This window comes from Rattus norvegicus, chromosome 1, assembly GCF_036323735.1.
Source record: "Rattus norvegicus strain BN/NHsdMcwi chromosome 1, GRCr8, whole genome shotgun sequence".
In the NCBI taxonomy this organism is placed as follows: domain Eukaryota; kingdom Metazoa; phylum Chordata; class Mammalia; order Rodentia; family Muridae; genus Rattus; species Rattus norvegicus.
In genome coordinates, this window is record NC_086019.1 from 143,109,522 (window position 1) to 143,125,445 (window position 15,924).

At 45.4% G+C, this 15,924-nt stretch overlaps 2 protein-coding genes across 22 annotated transcripts in view; one reads left to right on the plus strand and one right to left on the minus strand.

The window, feature by feature from the left end:
* The window catches only part of Wdr93 (WD repeat domain 93), a 49,980-nt gene that overhangs the window by 12,953 nt on the left and 21,103 nt on the right, over positions 1-15,924 (plus strand). For 13 of the 21 annotated variants that reach the window (XR_005490605.2, XR_010056371.1, XR_001835468.3 and 10 more), the window contains 6 exons: positions 477-555; positions 2,812-2,927; positions 5,286-5,324; positions 9,953-9,988; positions 12,131-12,215; positions 15,305-15,476. Coding sequence is in view for 10 of the 21 variants with exons in the window: in XM_017589563.3 (XP_017445052.1) it covers positions 477-555; positions 2,812-2,927; positions 5,286-5,324; positions 9,953-9,988; positions 12,131-12,215; positions 15,305-15,476 (527 nt within the window). In the remaining 11 variants the exon portion in view is untranslated. Of the gene's footprint in view, positions 1-476; positions 2,928-5,285; positions 5,325-9,952; positions 9,989-12,130; positions 12,216-15,304; positions 15,477-15,924 lie in introns of those variants that run through there. The other 8 variants (XM_063271151.1, XM_063271156.1, XR_010056376.1 and 5 more) reach the window with 7 other exon arrangements.
* On the minus strand, positions 9,452-9,933 carry Snrpepl2 (small nuclear ribonucleoprotein polypeptide E like 2). Its single transcript, NM_001408801.1, has one exon. The coding sequence runs from the start codon at positions 9,869-9,871 to the stop codon at positions 9,593-9,595; it is 279 nt and encodes a 92-aa protein (NP_001395730.1). The 5' UTR covers positions 9,872-9,933; the 3' UTR covers positions 9,452-9,592.

Genomic DNA, 15,924 nt, shown 5'->3' on the forward strand with positions numbered 1-15,924 from the left:
GTTTGCTCTCTAAACAAATTAGGGACTCACCAATATGACTAGTGTACCACCTTATTATGTTAGTGGTTCTCAAGCTCCTTCAAGGTGTAGCACACACATCCTGCAGCCTCTCTAGGCTGGCCCCCAATTGGAAAAGCTTTTATTCCAGGGCTCTGCCCAGCCTCTGCAATCATCCAGACAAGCACCAGTTTTCGCTGTCATGTAGAACTTACTTTGACCCTGCTGAATAATTTAGTATAGCATTGACTTTATGGTTTGCAAACCCGAACTGATGGCATTCCATGACCTTTGAGGAACTAAGTCTAAAGCAAGCTCCATTTCTTGTCCAATTGCTATACCAAGCTGGGGATAGGAACTGACCCGAGGCATCTCGCTATCACAGCTTCTGGAGAACCTGGTGTGAGCCACCGGAGCCCTGCCATGTGCTCTTCCCGTTAGCAGACAGCACTCACTCTGTTGGCGTCTCTTCTTTTCAGGATGACACCACCAAGCAAAGCACCTGTGTAAGGATGGAAGTCTCTCAGAGCGGGGACTATGCAGCTTTCCTCTTCCAAGGCAAGGTCACCCAAGCTGTGAGAGGTGTTAGATTTGTGTGTCTTCCAGACTTTGACTGTAGAAACAACTTTAGGTTTAGACACATGTGGCGCACACCTGTAACCCTAGCACTGGGAAGGCTCAGGCAGAAGGGAGGGGCCTGAGGATACAGTGAGACTGTCTCACAACCAAAACCCAACAAAAGACATACGTTCTACTTAAAGAATAGCAAGGGCTGGAGAGATGGCTCATGAGTTAAGAGCACTGACCGCCCTTCCCAGAGGACTAGGGTTTGATCCCAGCACCCACATGGCAGCTCACAACTATCTGTAACTGTAGTTCCAGGGGATCCAACAACCTCACCTGGGCACTGACTGCATGCAGGTAGTATACAGACATTCATAGAGGCAAACAACCGTACACAGAAAATAAGTAACACCTTTTTTTAAAAACCAGAGGGGAGCCAAAGCCTGCACAGAGATCCTCTGAGTTCTTCACTAACACCTACATTTAACCAGATGGTGTACATGCCTGTGGAGACAAAACCAGGAATAGTAACACTGCCCCTGCTGGCCCGATTTCCCATCAGTTCTTTTCCTTGCTATTTTTTTTTGCCTCTTTAGGCAAGGATACAGTATTGCACTGAGTCATGTGTCACTCTAGTGTACTCCTGTGACAATTTCTTGGTCATTAGTTTGCATTACCTTGACTTTTCTTTCTCTAGGAGGATCAAGCGGATAATCTGTGGAGTGCCCTTCACTTCGGTTTGTCTGCCTTTTTTCTCATGGCTCTCCCAAGGCTGAGGATTTAGGGGAAAGCTCACACAGGACCAGGCACTGTCTCAAAAACTGTAGGGTCCCAGGTTGACTCACTTTTCCTGGTATTAGCTTAGATCACAAGTTCCTCCAGGCTGGCTCCAAAACCCTGTGCTTAAGCCTCCAGAGTGGTTGTCACTCTCGGTCTACACTACCATGCCTGGCTTGGTTTTTTTCCTTGTAATCCTCTGTAAGGAGCAAGTCACTAAGTCTAAAAACAAGGGAGGTGATTTAGGCATCTCCCGGAGGCAGGAGAATCAGACTATTTAGATGTGTTAACACCACTGTTGTAGTTATTAGAGGTTTTGAGAAGATACATTCTCTTAGTATCTAGTTCTCCTTAAAGTTTCATGTGCCAATCTCCTCATCTGGCCAGCTGCAGTTACACTTGTGTCAACAGAGCAGACTTTATTCCAGTGTTTGGTGGTTTGATTTTCAGCTTTTACACATTTAGACATAGACATACATCAGACAAGCCTGGATCTATACGTCTTCCCCCAAAGGACCCCTAAACACTAAATGTTTGCAGAAGATAGAGATTTTATAGTGCTCTTTTTAAATCAAAGGAAATGTTAGGGGCTGGAGAGATGTTTCAGCAGTTAAAAGCACTGGCTATTCTTCCAGAGGATTCGATTGTGATTCCCAGCATCAATATGGCAGCTAACAACCACATGTCACTCTAGTTCCAAGGGATCTAACATGTCCTCTGACCCCTGCAGGCACCAAGCACATACATAGATGTAGGCAAAACACTCAGGTATTCATGTTCTCGGGCTGCCATAACAAAGAACCACAAAGTAGGTAGCTTCAAATGATGGCATTTACTCCCTTGTGGTTGTGGAACAAGATGTGTGAAATTAAAATATCCAGATGATTACATGTTTAATGGAACGTCGACGCAGGATCCCATTCCATGGGAGAGCAACCTTTCCCAACTGGGTCAGAATTCAGAACAGGAGCTCAGCCTGATCTTGTGATGAGAGAAGGTTCTCTAGCCTCCCGTAGATCTTCATCTCAAATGCTGGTCCGAAGACTTCTTTGGGATCTGTCCCCTCTCCAACTCTCCCTTTGCCCCAAGCCTCTCTTGCTATGCTTACATGTGCCAGCTTCCTCCCCTAATGGCAATGTCAACTCTAGGGCAGAATGTCAGTAGAACTGATTATTGGCAACATAGAGAACATGGGACTTGGCAAAGATGACAGTTTGGTTAAGAATTCAGTTGTGCCAGTGTTGTAGGAGAAACCCCTGACTGCACTAGATAGCAGTGGCTTGTAGACTCAATGCTCCATGCAGACATTGCTTGGTCAGTGAGGGCTTACAATAGTCATGGCTTCTGTTTACCCAAGCACTGAGTGCAGAGGGTCTGCATGTCCAGGCAGCACTTCTGAGGAGACAGTCACCAGCTGAAACTTGCCATGTTACTCCATTGCCCAACACTTGTTTGTTTGGTTTCCCAATGCAGGAGCTGGAGATGTCTGGCTGGAAGTGTATAAGTTGCCCAAGGAAATTTGGCTAAAAGAAGTGGAGCACCCCCAATTGACTCTAAATCAAAAGAAAAAGCCCAAACAGCTGCAACTGGTAGGAAACATCTTTTTTAATCAATGTTTTTCTCTCTACACTTAGCTCAAATCTAGCCTAAATTCTCTGTGGAGCTAGCAAGGCCACTGGAGGGTTGACAAACAGCAACAGGAACAATAGACAGTCTCCAAATGGATTTCCCTCAGATAAGTATTAGAAAGCAGAGATGTCTCGAGTGATTCAGTGTCTCTCTTGACTTGGACTTCCGTCCCTGAGACAGCACCCAGACATTTCTTCTGGGAGGGGAGTCTTTTATCCTGAGTCCTGCCTCATAATACCTTTCCCTACCCTGGTTGGAAGCAGCCCTTGAATGTTTCTGTTCCTGTTATGTTTACCAGAGTGTGTGTGGCCTTTGTTTTTCTTAGTAGATAGCAACTTAACTATTTCACTTGGCTTGAGATCTACTTTCTTAGTAAAGATTAAAACTTATTCTACTCAAGAATATAATATGCATACATTAGTTTTCTTTTTAAAAACCAACTAATATTAATTGAGCACCCCATTTAAAACATTGTGTTAAGCTGGGTGGTGGTGGCACACACTCAGGGGCAGAGGCAGGTGGATCTCAGTGACTTTGAGGCCAATCTGCAAACTAAACTGTAGGACAGCCCCAGATACACAGAGAAACCTTGCCTCAAGAAAACAAATAAAATCAAGAATAACAAAACAAAACATATTGTGTTTAGTGTATTGGAATAGAGAAGTAACTCAGTGGTGGAACATGAGCCTAGCCTGAGCTAGCACACACACTAGCCTAGCCTGAGCTAGCACACACATACTAGCCTAGCCTGAGCTAGCACACACACTAGCCTAGCCTGAGCTAGCACACACACTAGCCTAGCCTGAGCTAGCACACACACTAGCCTAGCCTGAGCTAGCACACACACTAGCCTAGCCTGAGCTAGCACACACACTAGCCTAGCCTGAGCTAGCACACACACACAGAGACAAACACACTGTGCAGGTATGACCAAAAAAAAAAAAGATCCATGGTCTTACTAATAAGGGGAACAAAGGCTGAGATTCTCCTCACCGCTGAGCCACCATAGGGTCTACTCGGAAGGTGACTTCGGAGTGCCAAGTCTCCTTTTATATACACTGCTGGGATTTGCCAGTCACATATCCTTTCTGGCCCTCCTTACATACAGCCTGTTTTTAGCAACCCTGGTATGTGTGAATGCTCTTTTGTATTAATTGGATAGTAGATTTCCAAATTAATATCACAATCTTATGCTTTTAAAATTTTAATCAGTCAGTCCAATGATGTAATAGTCAGTGCCCAAACTATATTTTTGAAGACTGATTGATTTATAATTGAAGTAGGAAGAATACTTTGGGTTGAAATTATTATTTCAGTGTGTGTGTATGCTTTTTTATTTTGAGGTAGAGTTATAACATGCCGTACAAACTTGAATTTCAAGCCCTTCTTCCTTATGTGCTGGGATGTCATTTGTTTGTTTATGGTTTTTGAGACAGGGTTTCTCTGTGTAGCCCTGGCTGGTCTAGAACTTGCTCTCCAGAACACCCTGGCCTTGAACTTAGATCCGTCTGCTTCCGTTAGGAATGTCACACAGGCTGCAGACACATTGGCTTACACTTTAATCCCATCACTTCAGAGGCAGAGGCAGGAGGATCTCTGTGAGTTCAGTGCCAGCCTGGTCTACATAGTGAGTTCCAGGACAACCAGGGCTACATAGAGAAACCCTGCCCAAAACAAAACAAAACAAAACATCACAGCACAGTGTGTCTATGTGCGTGCACAGCACATGGCACTCTATACATATGTGCTAATTTCAAAAAGAAAAGGAAGGCCCTGGAGATAGCTTAGTGGGCACAGGTACATGCTGCCAAGTTAGACAACCCGAATTTGGCCCCTGAGACCCACATGACAGGAGAGAACTGGTTCCCACAAGTTGTCCTTAATTTCAGCAAGCAAACCATGGGGCATACAAGGCTCCCTCTCACAAATAAATAAAAGTAAACTAATTATTAAATTAAAGTATTTAAATATTAAATTTTAATATGTTAAATAAAAATATAATAAAAAAATAAAAGAACTACTCATTTCCGTTTTCTTCAATGTTCATTTCCCACGGCCCCTAACTGATCCATTCACCTCCATATAATCAGATACCTCATCTTTCTCCAGCTAGTTTAAGGTCCTGAAGAATGGATGCCATGTCTTGAAACCCTGCAGGCTAGACCTGCCCAGATGCTGGTCTTCCATGTGTACTCCATGAATTCAGTTCTTAAGAGAGGAAATGGGTCAGGGGAGAAAATATCTCTGAAGGTATCAGAGAGTCAGGAACACATCCCAAACCTACTGTGAATTCATTTTCCTTTTCTTGCCCTCCTCAGAACACTCCTGAATCTGCTGTTACAGAAAGCACAGAAAAGGTAAGACACTTAAAGATAGTCCCCAGACTTCAGTTACATTTGGAAGGTTCATGTTTGTGAGTAACAGATGTACTAGCTGTCAGGCACCCTGGTTAAAAAGGTCCTGCCCCTGCCTCATCCCTTCCCACACCCCATACCCACGTTCACATTCCCAGATTCTCTGTCTTAATCTTCTATCTTACAGCCATTAGAGACAGCCTTTAAGCATGTGTCCTGTGGCAGGTTTATCTCAAGACAGGGAGCTTAAATTCCACCCATCTCTTACAAAGCCCCTTCCAAGGCCATGGCAGGGACCCTAGTGATGTATTACATCATGTTTATTTTTGTAAAGTGTACAAAAATGGCATTGTTTAGTCACTACCACTTGAGACTCTCATTCTCCTCTGCTGTAATCTCCCTCATGTTAAATGGTGTTAGAACGACCATGGCATTTTGTGTTTGTATCTTTATGGGTATTTTTTTTAAGGCAGGGTGTCCATATAGCCCAGAGTGACCTTGAACTAGCAGGTTTCCACGGCTTCTCCAGTGCTAGGAGTCCGGATACTCACTGCCATGCCCTGATTTCCCTAAAGAAGACCCCTGAAACCCACTCTGTAGCAGCGCAGTCTGCCAAGCAGTTGAGCTGGACAGTTCATTTTCATCTTGGAGTGCTTTGCAGAGCGAGCAGATTTCCTGTCCTGGAGACCTGGGGCACACCTAAGGTTTACATCTGAAATGGGGTCTCTTGCTAGAGACCTTTTGTTTGAAGCTTCACAAATAACACTTGGCAGCACCATTCTGGAAGTTGGCTCCTTCAGCCAACGGCATGGAGGCAAATGCTTGCACAGAACCTGACAGGTCCACCCAGGAAGATCAAGTATGAGGCCAATCTGAGCAACACAAAATTCTGTCTCAAAGAAGAAACGTTCTTCAGGACTTAAGTAATGGGGGAGTCTCCTCCATATAGAAGTGTTCAGGGCTGGGAGTCAAAAAGATGACAAGATGCCAGGCATAGTGGCCCACAACTTTAACCCCAATACTCGGGAAGCAGAGACAAGACGATTTTTGCAAGTCTGGTCTACATAGTTTCAAGACAGCCAGGGCTATACCTCAAGACCCTGACTTCTCTCCCTTCCCATCCTATGAGCCCCCTCCTCTCTCCCCTCCCATCCTGTGAGCCCCCTCCTCTCTCCCCTCCCATCCTGTGAGGCCCCCTCCTCTCTCCCCTCCCATCCTGTGAGGCCCCCTCCTCTCTCCCCTCCCATCCTGTGAGGCCCCCTCCTCTCTCCCCTCCCATCCTGTGAGGCCCCCTCCTCTCTCTCCTCCCATCCTGTGAGGCCCCCTCCTCTCTCTCCTCCCATCCTGTGAGCCCCCTCCTCTCTCCCCTCCCATCCTGTGAGGCCCCTCCTCTCTCCCCTTCCATCCTGTGAGGCCCCCTCCTCTCTCCCCTTCCATCCTGTGAGGCCCCCTCCTCTCTCCCCTCCCATCCTGTGAGGCCCCTCCTCTCTCCCCTTCCATCCTGTGAGGCCCCCTCTTCTCTCCCCTCCCATCCTGTGAGGCCCCCTCCTCTCTCCTCCCATCCTGTGAGGCCCCCTCCTCTCTCCTCCCATCCTGTGAGGCCCCCTCCTCTCTCCCCTCCCATCCTGTGAGGCCCCCTCCTCTCTCCCCTCCCATCCTGTGAGGCCCCCTCCTCTCTCCCCTCCCATCCTGTGAGGCCCCCTCCTCTCTCCCCTCCCATCCTGTGAGCCCCCTCCTCTCTCCCCTCCCATCCTGTGAGGCCCCCTCCTCTCTCCTCCCATCCTGTGAGGCCCCCTCCTCTCTCCCCTCCCATCCTGTGAAGCCCCCTCCTCTCTCCCCTCCCATCCTGTGAGCCCCCTCCTCTCTCCCCTCCCATCCTGTGAGCCCCCTCCTCTCTCCCCTCCCATCCTGTGAGGCCCCCTCCTCTCTCCCCTCCCATCCTGTGAGCCCCCTCCTCTCTCCCCTCCCATCCTGTGAGCCCCCTCCTCTCTCCCCTCCCATCCTGTGAGGCCCCCTCCTCTCTCCCCTCCCATCCTGTGAGGCCCCCTCCTCTCTCCCCTCCCATCCTGTGAGGCCCCCTCCTCTCTCCCCTTCCATCCTGTGAGGCCCCCTCCTCTCTCCCCTCCCATCCTGGCACTGTTTTTCTTTACTCAAGGTTCCTGCCTGTTTTCATGGTGTGCTGTTTAGTAACCTTGTATCTTCTAAACAGATAACCACAGCTCTAAAGCTTCACAACCTTTTCTTTGTATTTTCCTTGTCTTGTTTACATTTTTCTTATAAAAGTGCCAAAGAGCAGCAGTCAGTAGCCTTTATCAAACTAAGCGGTGCTTCTCTAGCCTCTGCTTGCTAAGGGGTTTGTTTTACTTAAATCCAGAATGGGGGCTGATAAGCTGGCGCAGCAAGCCAAGCATGTGGACGGCACTCAGGTGCCTAGAATAAGTAACTATCTAAAAGAGTCAATCAAGAGTGGATAGAGACTTATCTACATCTGCCATTAAAAATGAACTCTGTATACTTAAGGCACATCACATGCTGTGGGATACATATAGATCTTTAAGAGAGGTCTCCACAGTGAAGCGCATAGCATAGCCTCTGCACACTCATCTGTCTGCGGCTGCTTTGGGACAAGAGCAAGCAGACCCGTTCAGCACAGCACACACAACACTGTCTGTGTGACTGCTGCCTCAAGCCTTCAGATTGTTCATCCTGCTCACATGCGTCTTTGTGTCCTCTGGTCCCACCACCTCTTCCTCTCCACCCCCGAGCCATGGCAGCCACTGTCTGTTTTCTAGCTCTGTATGTTTGATATTTTGTTGAGGTTCTTCATTAAGTGAGAGTGTAGTTTGTCTCCCGGGAGGCTTGGGAAGCACTGCAGAACTTTCAAGACAGGCTAGTGCCTAGTGGTCATTCTTGTGTTCTATCTCGAGTCCTTGTAAGAGGAAGCAAGCGCAGCCCTTCCTTTGCTCTCTCATGTGAGACATTCCTTGGCTTGCATCTGCACAGGCTCCTGTCATTGCTATGCATGCCGTGAGGTGACAAAGCCGAGTGATCGCTTCTTGTGTTAGTTGTGATACACACCACAGCAGCTTGGAGAGGAAAGGGTTTATTTTGCCTCATGCTTCCACGTCGCAGTCTGCCACCGTCATCCTGTCGTGGGGAAGCCAGTGCAGAAGCTCAGGTCGGGACCGGGAAGCAGAGACTGGTGGAAAGCAGCCTACTCCCCGCTGGCTGGCTAAGCTGCCTTTTTTATGCAGCCCTGGACCACCTGCCAAGGGGTGGCTCCACCCACAGTGGGCTGGACCTTCTCATATCAATCAATAATGAACAAGGTATTCCACACACTTGTATCCAGACCCATCAGACGGAGGCATGTTCCCAACTGAGGGTCTCTCTTCCCAGTTGACTTATAGTTTGTGTCAAGTTGACAAAGCAAAACCAAAAACACCTAACGGCATAGGTCTGTTTACATAGTCAGTGTTGTACTGTTTGGTAGTGCTCTGTTTGGGTGATAGCCTACACAGACAAACATAGACACGTGTGTGTTTGTGTGTGCGCGTGTGCATGTGTACGTGCGTGCGTGCGTGCTTCCCCCCACCCCACCCCCGCCCAAATCCTAGGTTCACAGGTATTTTAAATTTAAATATGAGCTGTGAGTCTGGCTTATTGTTTTTGTATGGATTTGTCTGGATGGTTTTCTGGTCAGTCTGGTGTCAGGATATGCTAGTCTTTCTTGTAAGATAAGTTGTGTACTTTTTTTCCCTCTTAGGTGTGAGTAAGTCTTGAGGTCTCACCAGCAAAAATTTTTATTATGTTTTTAACTTTTATACTGTTCATTTTTTTTCAATGTTTTGAGCCTATTTTGAGCCTTAAACATTCTACCTTATTAAAATATTGGTGTAAGGGCTGGAGAGATGGCTCAGCGGTTAAGAACACTGCCTCTTCTTCCAGAGGTCCTGAGTTCAATTCCTAGTAACCACATGGTGGCTCACAACCATCTGTAATAGCATCTGATGCCCTCTTCTGGTGTGTACATGTACATGCAGATAGAGCACTCATACATAAAATAAATCTTAAAGAAAAGAAGATATGGGTGTGAATGTTTCCTTTGTGGGTTTTTGTTTTTGTCTTTCTTTTTTTTTTTAATTGTAACAAAAACAAGCTCACATTTATTTTTACCCCAATGATAATGTACAAGTGAAACAGGATGAGTAAATGTAGTCACCAGCAGGCCCCTGAACCCCCTTCTCAACCTTTCCCATGCTTGACCACTGCTAGTTGGAAACACTTTGGAGCAGAGTAATATTATCTCCTTTTAGCATGATCCGACCCAGTTGTTTTCTTGACTTTGTTTTAGAATGAATTTCTTCTGCATCATCTAATACGAGGTTCATGTACTCATCAAAGCCAATAATACAACCCTCTATCTGCATATTCACTTGTTCATACAGCCACACCTGAATTCGAGATCTATTTTGCAAATATCTGAAGATAAGGTTGATGGGCTGCACCATCACCTTCTGCACCTTCTGGCCCTGGCCACGGTACTCCATGGTGGAAGTCACAAAGACCACACAAATAGGAAGCTATTTCTCTTTCTTGATCATAACATTCATTTATTTATTTAATTTCAGAGCTTGGGATCAAGTGTCAGCCCTAACACAACCCAGGTAAATACCTTATCTCTGAGCTGGCTTCCCCGCCTCTTCACCACTCTGTTTTTAAGTGGGTCTTCACAGATCTAGCCTGCTGGTCACAGTTTCTAATGGTTTATTTAACTCTTTACAATGCAATACCTTCTGAGTTTATCGAGCCTTCTTTTATTCCCGAAATGTGATTTACATTGTTAAGTGGGTTTGAAAGATGGTAGGGTCTGCTTGTTTTGGCCAAATTACTAAGTCCTCTGCATCTTTACTGCTTTCCTTCCTACATCTGTACTGTATTTACTCACGTAGGTAACTGTTACCTGGCTAGCTGGCCATTAGCATTTAGTATTGTTCTATTACTAATATTATAAGGAAACTTTCTCATCTGTTGTTTCTGCCGTTATTAGGAAACTTTCTTATGCCCAAGTTGATGACATATTCTGTTAGGTTTTGGGCCCTTGGAAACCAATCACAATAGAAGTCCTAGAACTTCTTTGTATAGTCACCCACAATAAGCTTAGATCCGAACCAACCACCTAACAACACTTTCTGCACCTGTGTGTAAGGTTTTGCAGTATATGCTTTTATAAGCTGCCCCTGGGATGGACCCTAATGTAAGAGAGACACCTGTACCAACATAAGAAACTATGTGGAATAAGACTTCCATTTTGAGTGGTGGTCGAGTAAGTTTAAGTTGCTAAGATCTTCCTGGGAACTGCCATCCTACTTGGTAGAAAAAGACATGTATGTGGATAACTGACATCCTGGATGGCAAGTTAAGACCTGAATGTTAGACAAAGCAAGTCTCCTGCCACCAATGGAAACAGGATAAATGTACAATAAGGACATGTTCCTAAGGAAAGCTCCTGTCCCTAAATCCTGATTGGTGGAATAACTTGGCACAGATGTTTTGTGAGGTTTATGCTTAAAAATCCCTGTGGGATCTTAACTCAGTGTCACAACCAGCTCCTAAGTCTGTGTTTGTGGCCTTGATCAGTCTTGAGGTGTGACATTCAATAAACTATCTCTACTTGTCTGAGAATGGTGTCTGAGTGGTTTGTGCTGCAAGTCCCAGACACCAACACTTGATCCTGTCATCTTTTGGAAGAGGAATCTCGAAGACTGTGTGTGTTCTTTTGCTTCTGTGAGTTTTTGTTTGTGTGCTTTGAAACCCTGTTAGGATATGCATACCAGTTTGGGATAAACTAACTTTTTAACATTAGTCATACACTTGTTGGTCCCTGGTAGTCTTTGTTCTGATTAGAATCTAAGCCATCCCAGCTCTCCTCTGATTATTTTGAGTTGACATATACCCATTTTAATACTTTTATTCTTTTTTTTAAGACTTACTTTATTTATATGAGTACACTGTAGCTATCTTTAGGTGCAACAGAAGAGGGCATCAGATCCCATTACAGATGGTTGTGAGCCACCATGCAGTCGCTGGGATTTGAACTCAGAACCTCAAGAAGAGCAGTCAGTGCTCTTAACCGCTGAGCCATCTCTCCAGTCCTGATACTTTTATTCTTTTTTTTTCTTTTTTTTTTTTTTTTTTTTCGGAGCTGGGGACCGAACCCAGGGCCTTCTGCTTGCTAGGCAAGCGCTCTACCACTGAGCTAAATCCCCAACCCCAATACTTTTATTCTTAACATGTTTATTTATATCTAAATTTAGAATTGAAGTACGGTTTTTCTGTGCACATACTCTCTCTCTCTCTCTCTCTCTCTCTCTCTCTCTCTGTGTGTGTGTGTGTGTGTGTGTGTGTGTGTGTGTGTGTGTTGTGCAGTCTTCCAAGTGCTGGCTTAAATAGAGTTTCTTTTTGACAGCATATAGCTGAATTTTGCCCTTTTATTCGATGTGTCTTTCTTATTTTTGTGCTTGTTGCATTATCCACTCAGTAAGTACCAGTGATAATACAGGGATCTAGGAACAAATGAATTCCACCTAGCAACCAGAACTGACGTATCTGCCCTTTAAGTATAGTATTTAGGCCATTTACATTTAATGTTGCTCTTGGCAAGTTTGAGTTTAAGTCTACAATCCTCTATTCCATTTTTACTTGTCTCATTCATTTTCTTCCCTGACGTCCTTAAGAATGGTTATTTTTTAATGATTTCATATGATCTCTCTTGTTAGCTTATTGGCTATGCCTTTCCCTTATTTTAGGACTTAAACATTTCTTTTAAAAGTGACCTTAAGTTGAGTCTTCCAGTTTTTATAATGAAGATTAAACCACCTAAGCCCATAGCAGGTAAGTAGGAGGCAGAGCGAGTTCCTTTTGCTGTTGCTATCCCCATTCTTCCCTCTTAGCATTACTCCACACTCCTGTGTCCTATTAGTTAGCAGTAATATGTAATTAAATGCATGACTCCGAAGACAAGATTTTAACTCAGGGGCTCTAGGATTGAAAAAACAAAAGAAAACACAAATATTATAAGAATTTAGGGGTCTTGAGAGATGGCTCAGAGGTTAAGACTGACTGCTCTTCCAGAGGTCCTGAGTTCAAATCCCAGCAACCACATGGTGGCTCACAACCATCTGTAATGGGATCTGATGCCCTCTTCTGGTGTGTCTGAAGAGAGCAACAGTGGACTCATATAAATAAAAATAAATCTTTTTTTAAAAAGATGTAGAAGAGTGAAGAGACACATTTCTGACTGTTAGGTGGAGTTAACTCATCCCCATACTTCTGTTTGAGTCTTTATCACTTTTTTGCTTAGTGCCTGCAACCAAGCATGGAGATTAGAGATGACTCTCCTTCATTCTAGAAGCTGAAGGTCTACCCAGGGAGAGTAGAAGGAAACTTCAGTAGGATATTCCAAGTACTGAAATTAGTTTGTTGAAAAGCTACGGTTATTAAGAAAAAGGTGAATCCTCTGGGCTTAGTGGCACAGGCCTTTAATCCCAGTACTTAGGAGGCAGAGGCAGGTGTATTTCTATGAGTTCAAAGTCATCCTCTCTACAAAGTGAGTTCCAGGACAGCCAGAGCTACGCAGAACTCTGGCAAGAGAAAAGGGGGAGGGGGAGGAGGGAGGGAAGGAAGAAAAGAAATGAATCTGTAATCCTAGCTTTTGGGGAGGCAGAGGCAGGAGGCTCAGGAGTTCAGGGTCATCCACTGTTACATCATGAGTTTGAGGCCAACCTGAGCTGAGTGAGACCCTGTTTCAAAAAAAAAAAACAAAAAAAAACAAAAGAGGAATGAGTAACAGAAGTATCAATGAAATGGAGACACGCAGATGGGTAGAAATAATTACCAACCAGGAAAATAGGCGAATGATGAGGGTGAACATACCTGCACGTAGTCAATGGACCAGGCATATTGGAGGTAACGTCATAAAGTCTGTCCTTTAGGTGAGTTGTGCTGGTCTGTCCATGAGACAGAACCCTGAGCCCCGCCTCACACTGTGAACAAAATCAAATTCCAAGTGAATTGCACAAGTCGAGATGGAAGACACACCTTTAGAAAATCTAATTTGTGAGTAGGGAAGGACCCTTTAAAAGAAATATTTATTTAAATTAATTGTATATGTGTATCTGTATGTGGGTATGTGCATATTTGAGTGCAGATACCTATGGAATCCAGAAAGTGTTGAAGCCCCTGGAACTGGAGGTGGCTGTTGTAAGCTGCCCAGTAGTGTGGATGCCAGGAGACAAAGTCTAGTCCTCTACAAAGGCAGTATATGCTCTTAACCTCTGAGCCACCACTGTAGACCTCTCTCTCTCTCTCTCTCTCTCCCTCCCTCTCTCTCTCTCTCTCTCTCTCTCTCACACACACACACACACACACACACACACACACCACAGTAAAAGAAACACATACAAATAGAATAAAGGGAAAATTGGGAAAGTTTGATTACATTAAAATTAAAAACTTTTAAGTTAGGCATGGTGGTGTTGTAACCCAGCCCTCAACTTTAAGCCTCTATTTTAAGGCCAGATTATGCTACAAAGTGAATCTGCTGCTGACAGCCTGGGCTATATACATCAAACAAAAGCAACCACAGTAAAACAGAAAACTAAACAAACAACAAAACCTCAGAGTGTCTATTCATCCAGGTGTATGGTTAAGAGCATGAAAGAGGGGCTGGAGATGTGGCTTAGCTGGTAGAGGCTTTCCCAGGCTATGACCCAGCATTTACACTGCTACATGGACTGACCATTCATACCTGTTTGACTAGCCAAAGACTTGAGGGATTTCCTGGGATGTGGAATTTTCAGTGCTAAACCTAAGAAACTTTAGAGAAAACTGGAATAGATAGATAGACAGACAGACAGACATGGATATTAGATATAGGTAGATAGTATAGGTAAGTAGACAGTAGGTAGAGTAGAAGATAGATAGATAGATAGATAGATAGATAGATAGATAGATGATAGATACATAGAAAGGTAGGTAGGTAGGCAGTTAGAGAGATAGAGTTGTAAGCAAATGTATATAAGAAACATGTATAAGAACGGCAGTGGGGTCTGGGTTATAGCTCAGCAGGTAAAGTACCTTCTGCATAAGCATGATGACCTGAGTTCAGATCCCCAGAACCCACATAAAAATGTAGTGTGGTGGTTTGTGCCTTTAATCCCAGAACTGAGAGGGAATACAGAGAGACAGGTGGGTCTCTGCAGCTCATTGTCCATTCAGCTTAGCTTAATCAATGAACTTCTGACTCAGTGACAGGCTTTGTCTCCAACAAGGAAGGTGGAGAGTGATCAAGACACCTGACATCTACCTCTGGCCTCACACACACCTACAGTAACAAGTGCACACGTGCTCACAGAATGACTGTCGTGGAGTGGGGGTATAGCTGAGTGCTAGAATGATTGGCTACTGTGCATGAGATCCTGGGTCTTACACCTGGCTCCAGAAAGCAGAGGTGGGGCTGTGGGTTTGGGGAATGAAGAATGAGAGTGAAGGTGACTGACAGAGCAGAAGTCCTGCAAGAGGAATGGGTGGGAGCAACACACTGCCTAAGAAGAGGGCTCGTCAGAAGAGCCGGAAGTCATAGGAAGAGGGCTCTTGAGACAACTGCAGGTGATGGCCATTTCCAGGTAGGGCCTTACTTTGTTGGAGCGACAACATTATCTTAAGGCCTTAGCACACCACAGGCATTTCCTTGGCTCTTTTTGAAGAAAATGTGTGGCGCTGGGTTGGAGGTGTAGACAGGGTAGGGAGATAGCTACCCTCTACCTGGACTGAACCTGTGCAGTGAGGGAGAGCATAGACAGGACTGGACCCCAGCCTCACAGACCCGCTGCAGACCAAGAATGGGTTTCTGAGATAAGGCTCCTAAAGGAGGCAGGGGTACTGACAAAGGAAATGAGGTTTCATTGAACTTTTCAATCCAGGCACCACATTTAAAAGCCCCTTGGAAATCTTTGCAAAGGTGGAGGACTACTTCGGGCTAGGCTCTGGGCAGAACCACTTTATCAAGGATGTGCAGTGGGAACAACACATGGAGATCTTCTATGCCTCCTATAAGAAGCACCTGGAAGGGGAGTGGGAAGAGGAGCCACTCAGGTGAGCCTGAGGGAGGAGGCCCACTCAGGTGAGCCTGAGGGAGGAGGCCCACTCAGGTGAACCCGAGGGAGGAGGCCCACTCAGGTGAACCCGAGGGAGGAGGCCCACTCAGGTGAGCCTGAGGGAGGAGGCCCACTCAGGTGAACCCGAGGGAGGAGGCCCACTCAGGTGAGCCTGAGGGAGGAGGCCCACTCAGGTGAACCCGAGGGAGGAGGCTACCAGGCCCTGCTTCCTGGTACTTCTTGGACCCATCTAAAAACTCTTTCTGACTTGGTAGAATTTCAACACTTTTTTAAAAAAAAGTTGTTTTTAATTTTACTCAATTCATTTTTTTTTTGTTTTGTTTTTTTTTTCTTTTCTTTTTTCGGAGCTGGGGACCGAACCCAGGACCTAGCAAGCTTGCTAGGCAAGCGCTCTACCACTGAGCTAAATCCCCAACCCTCTCTTT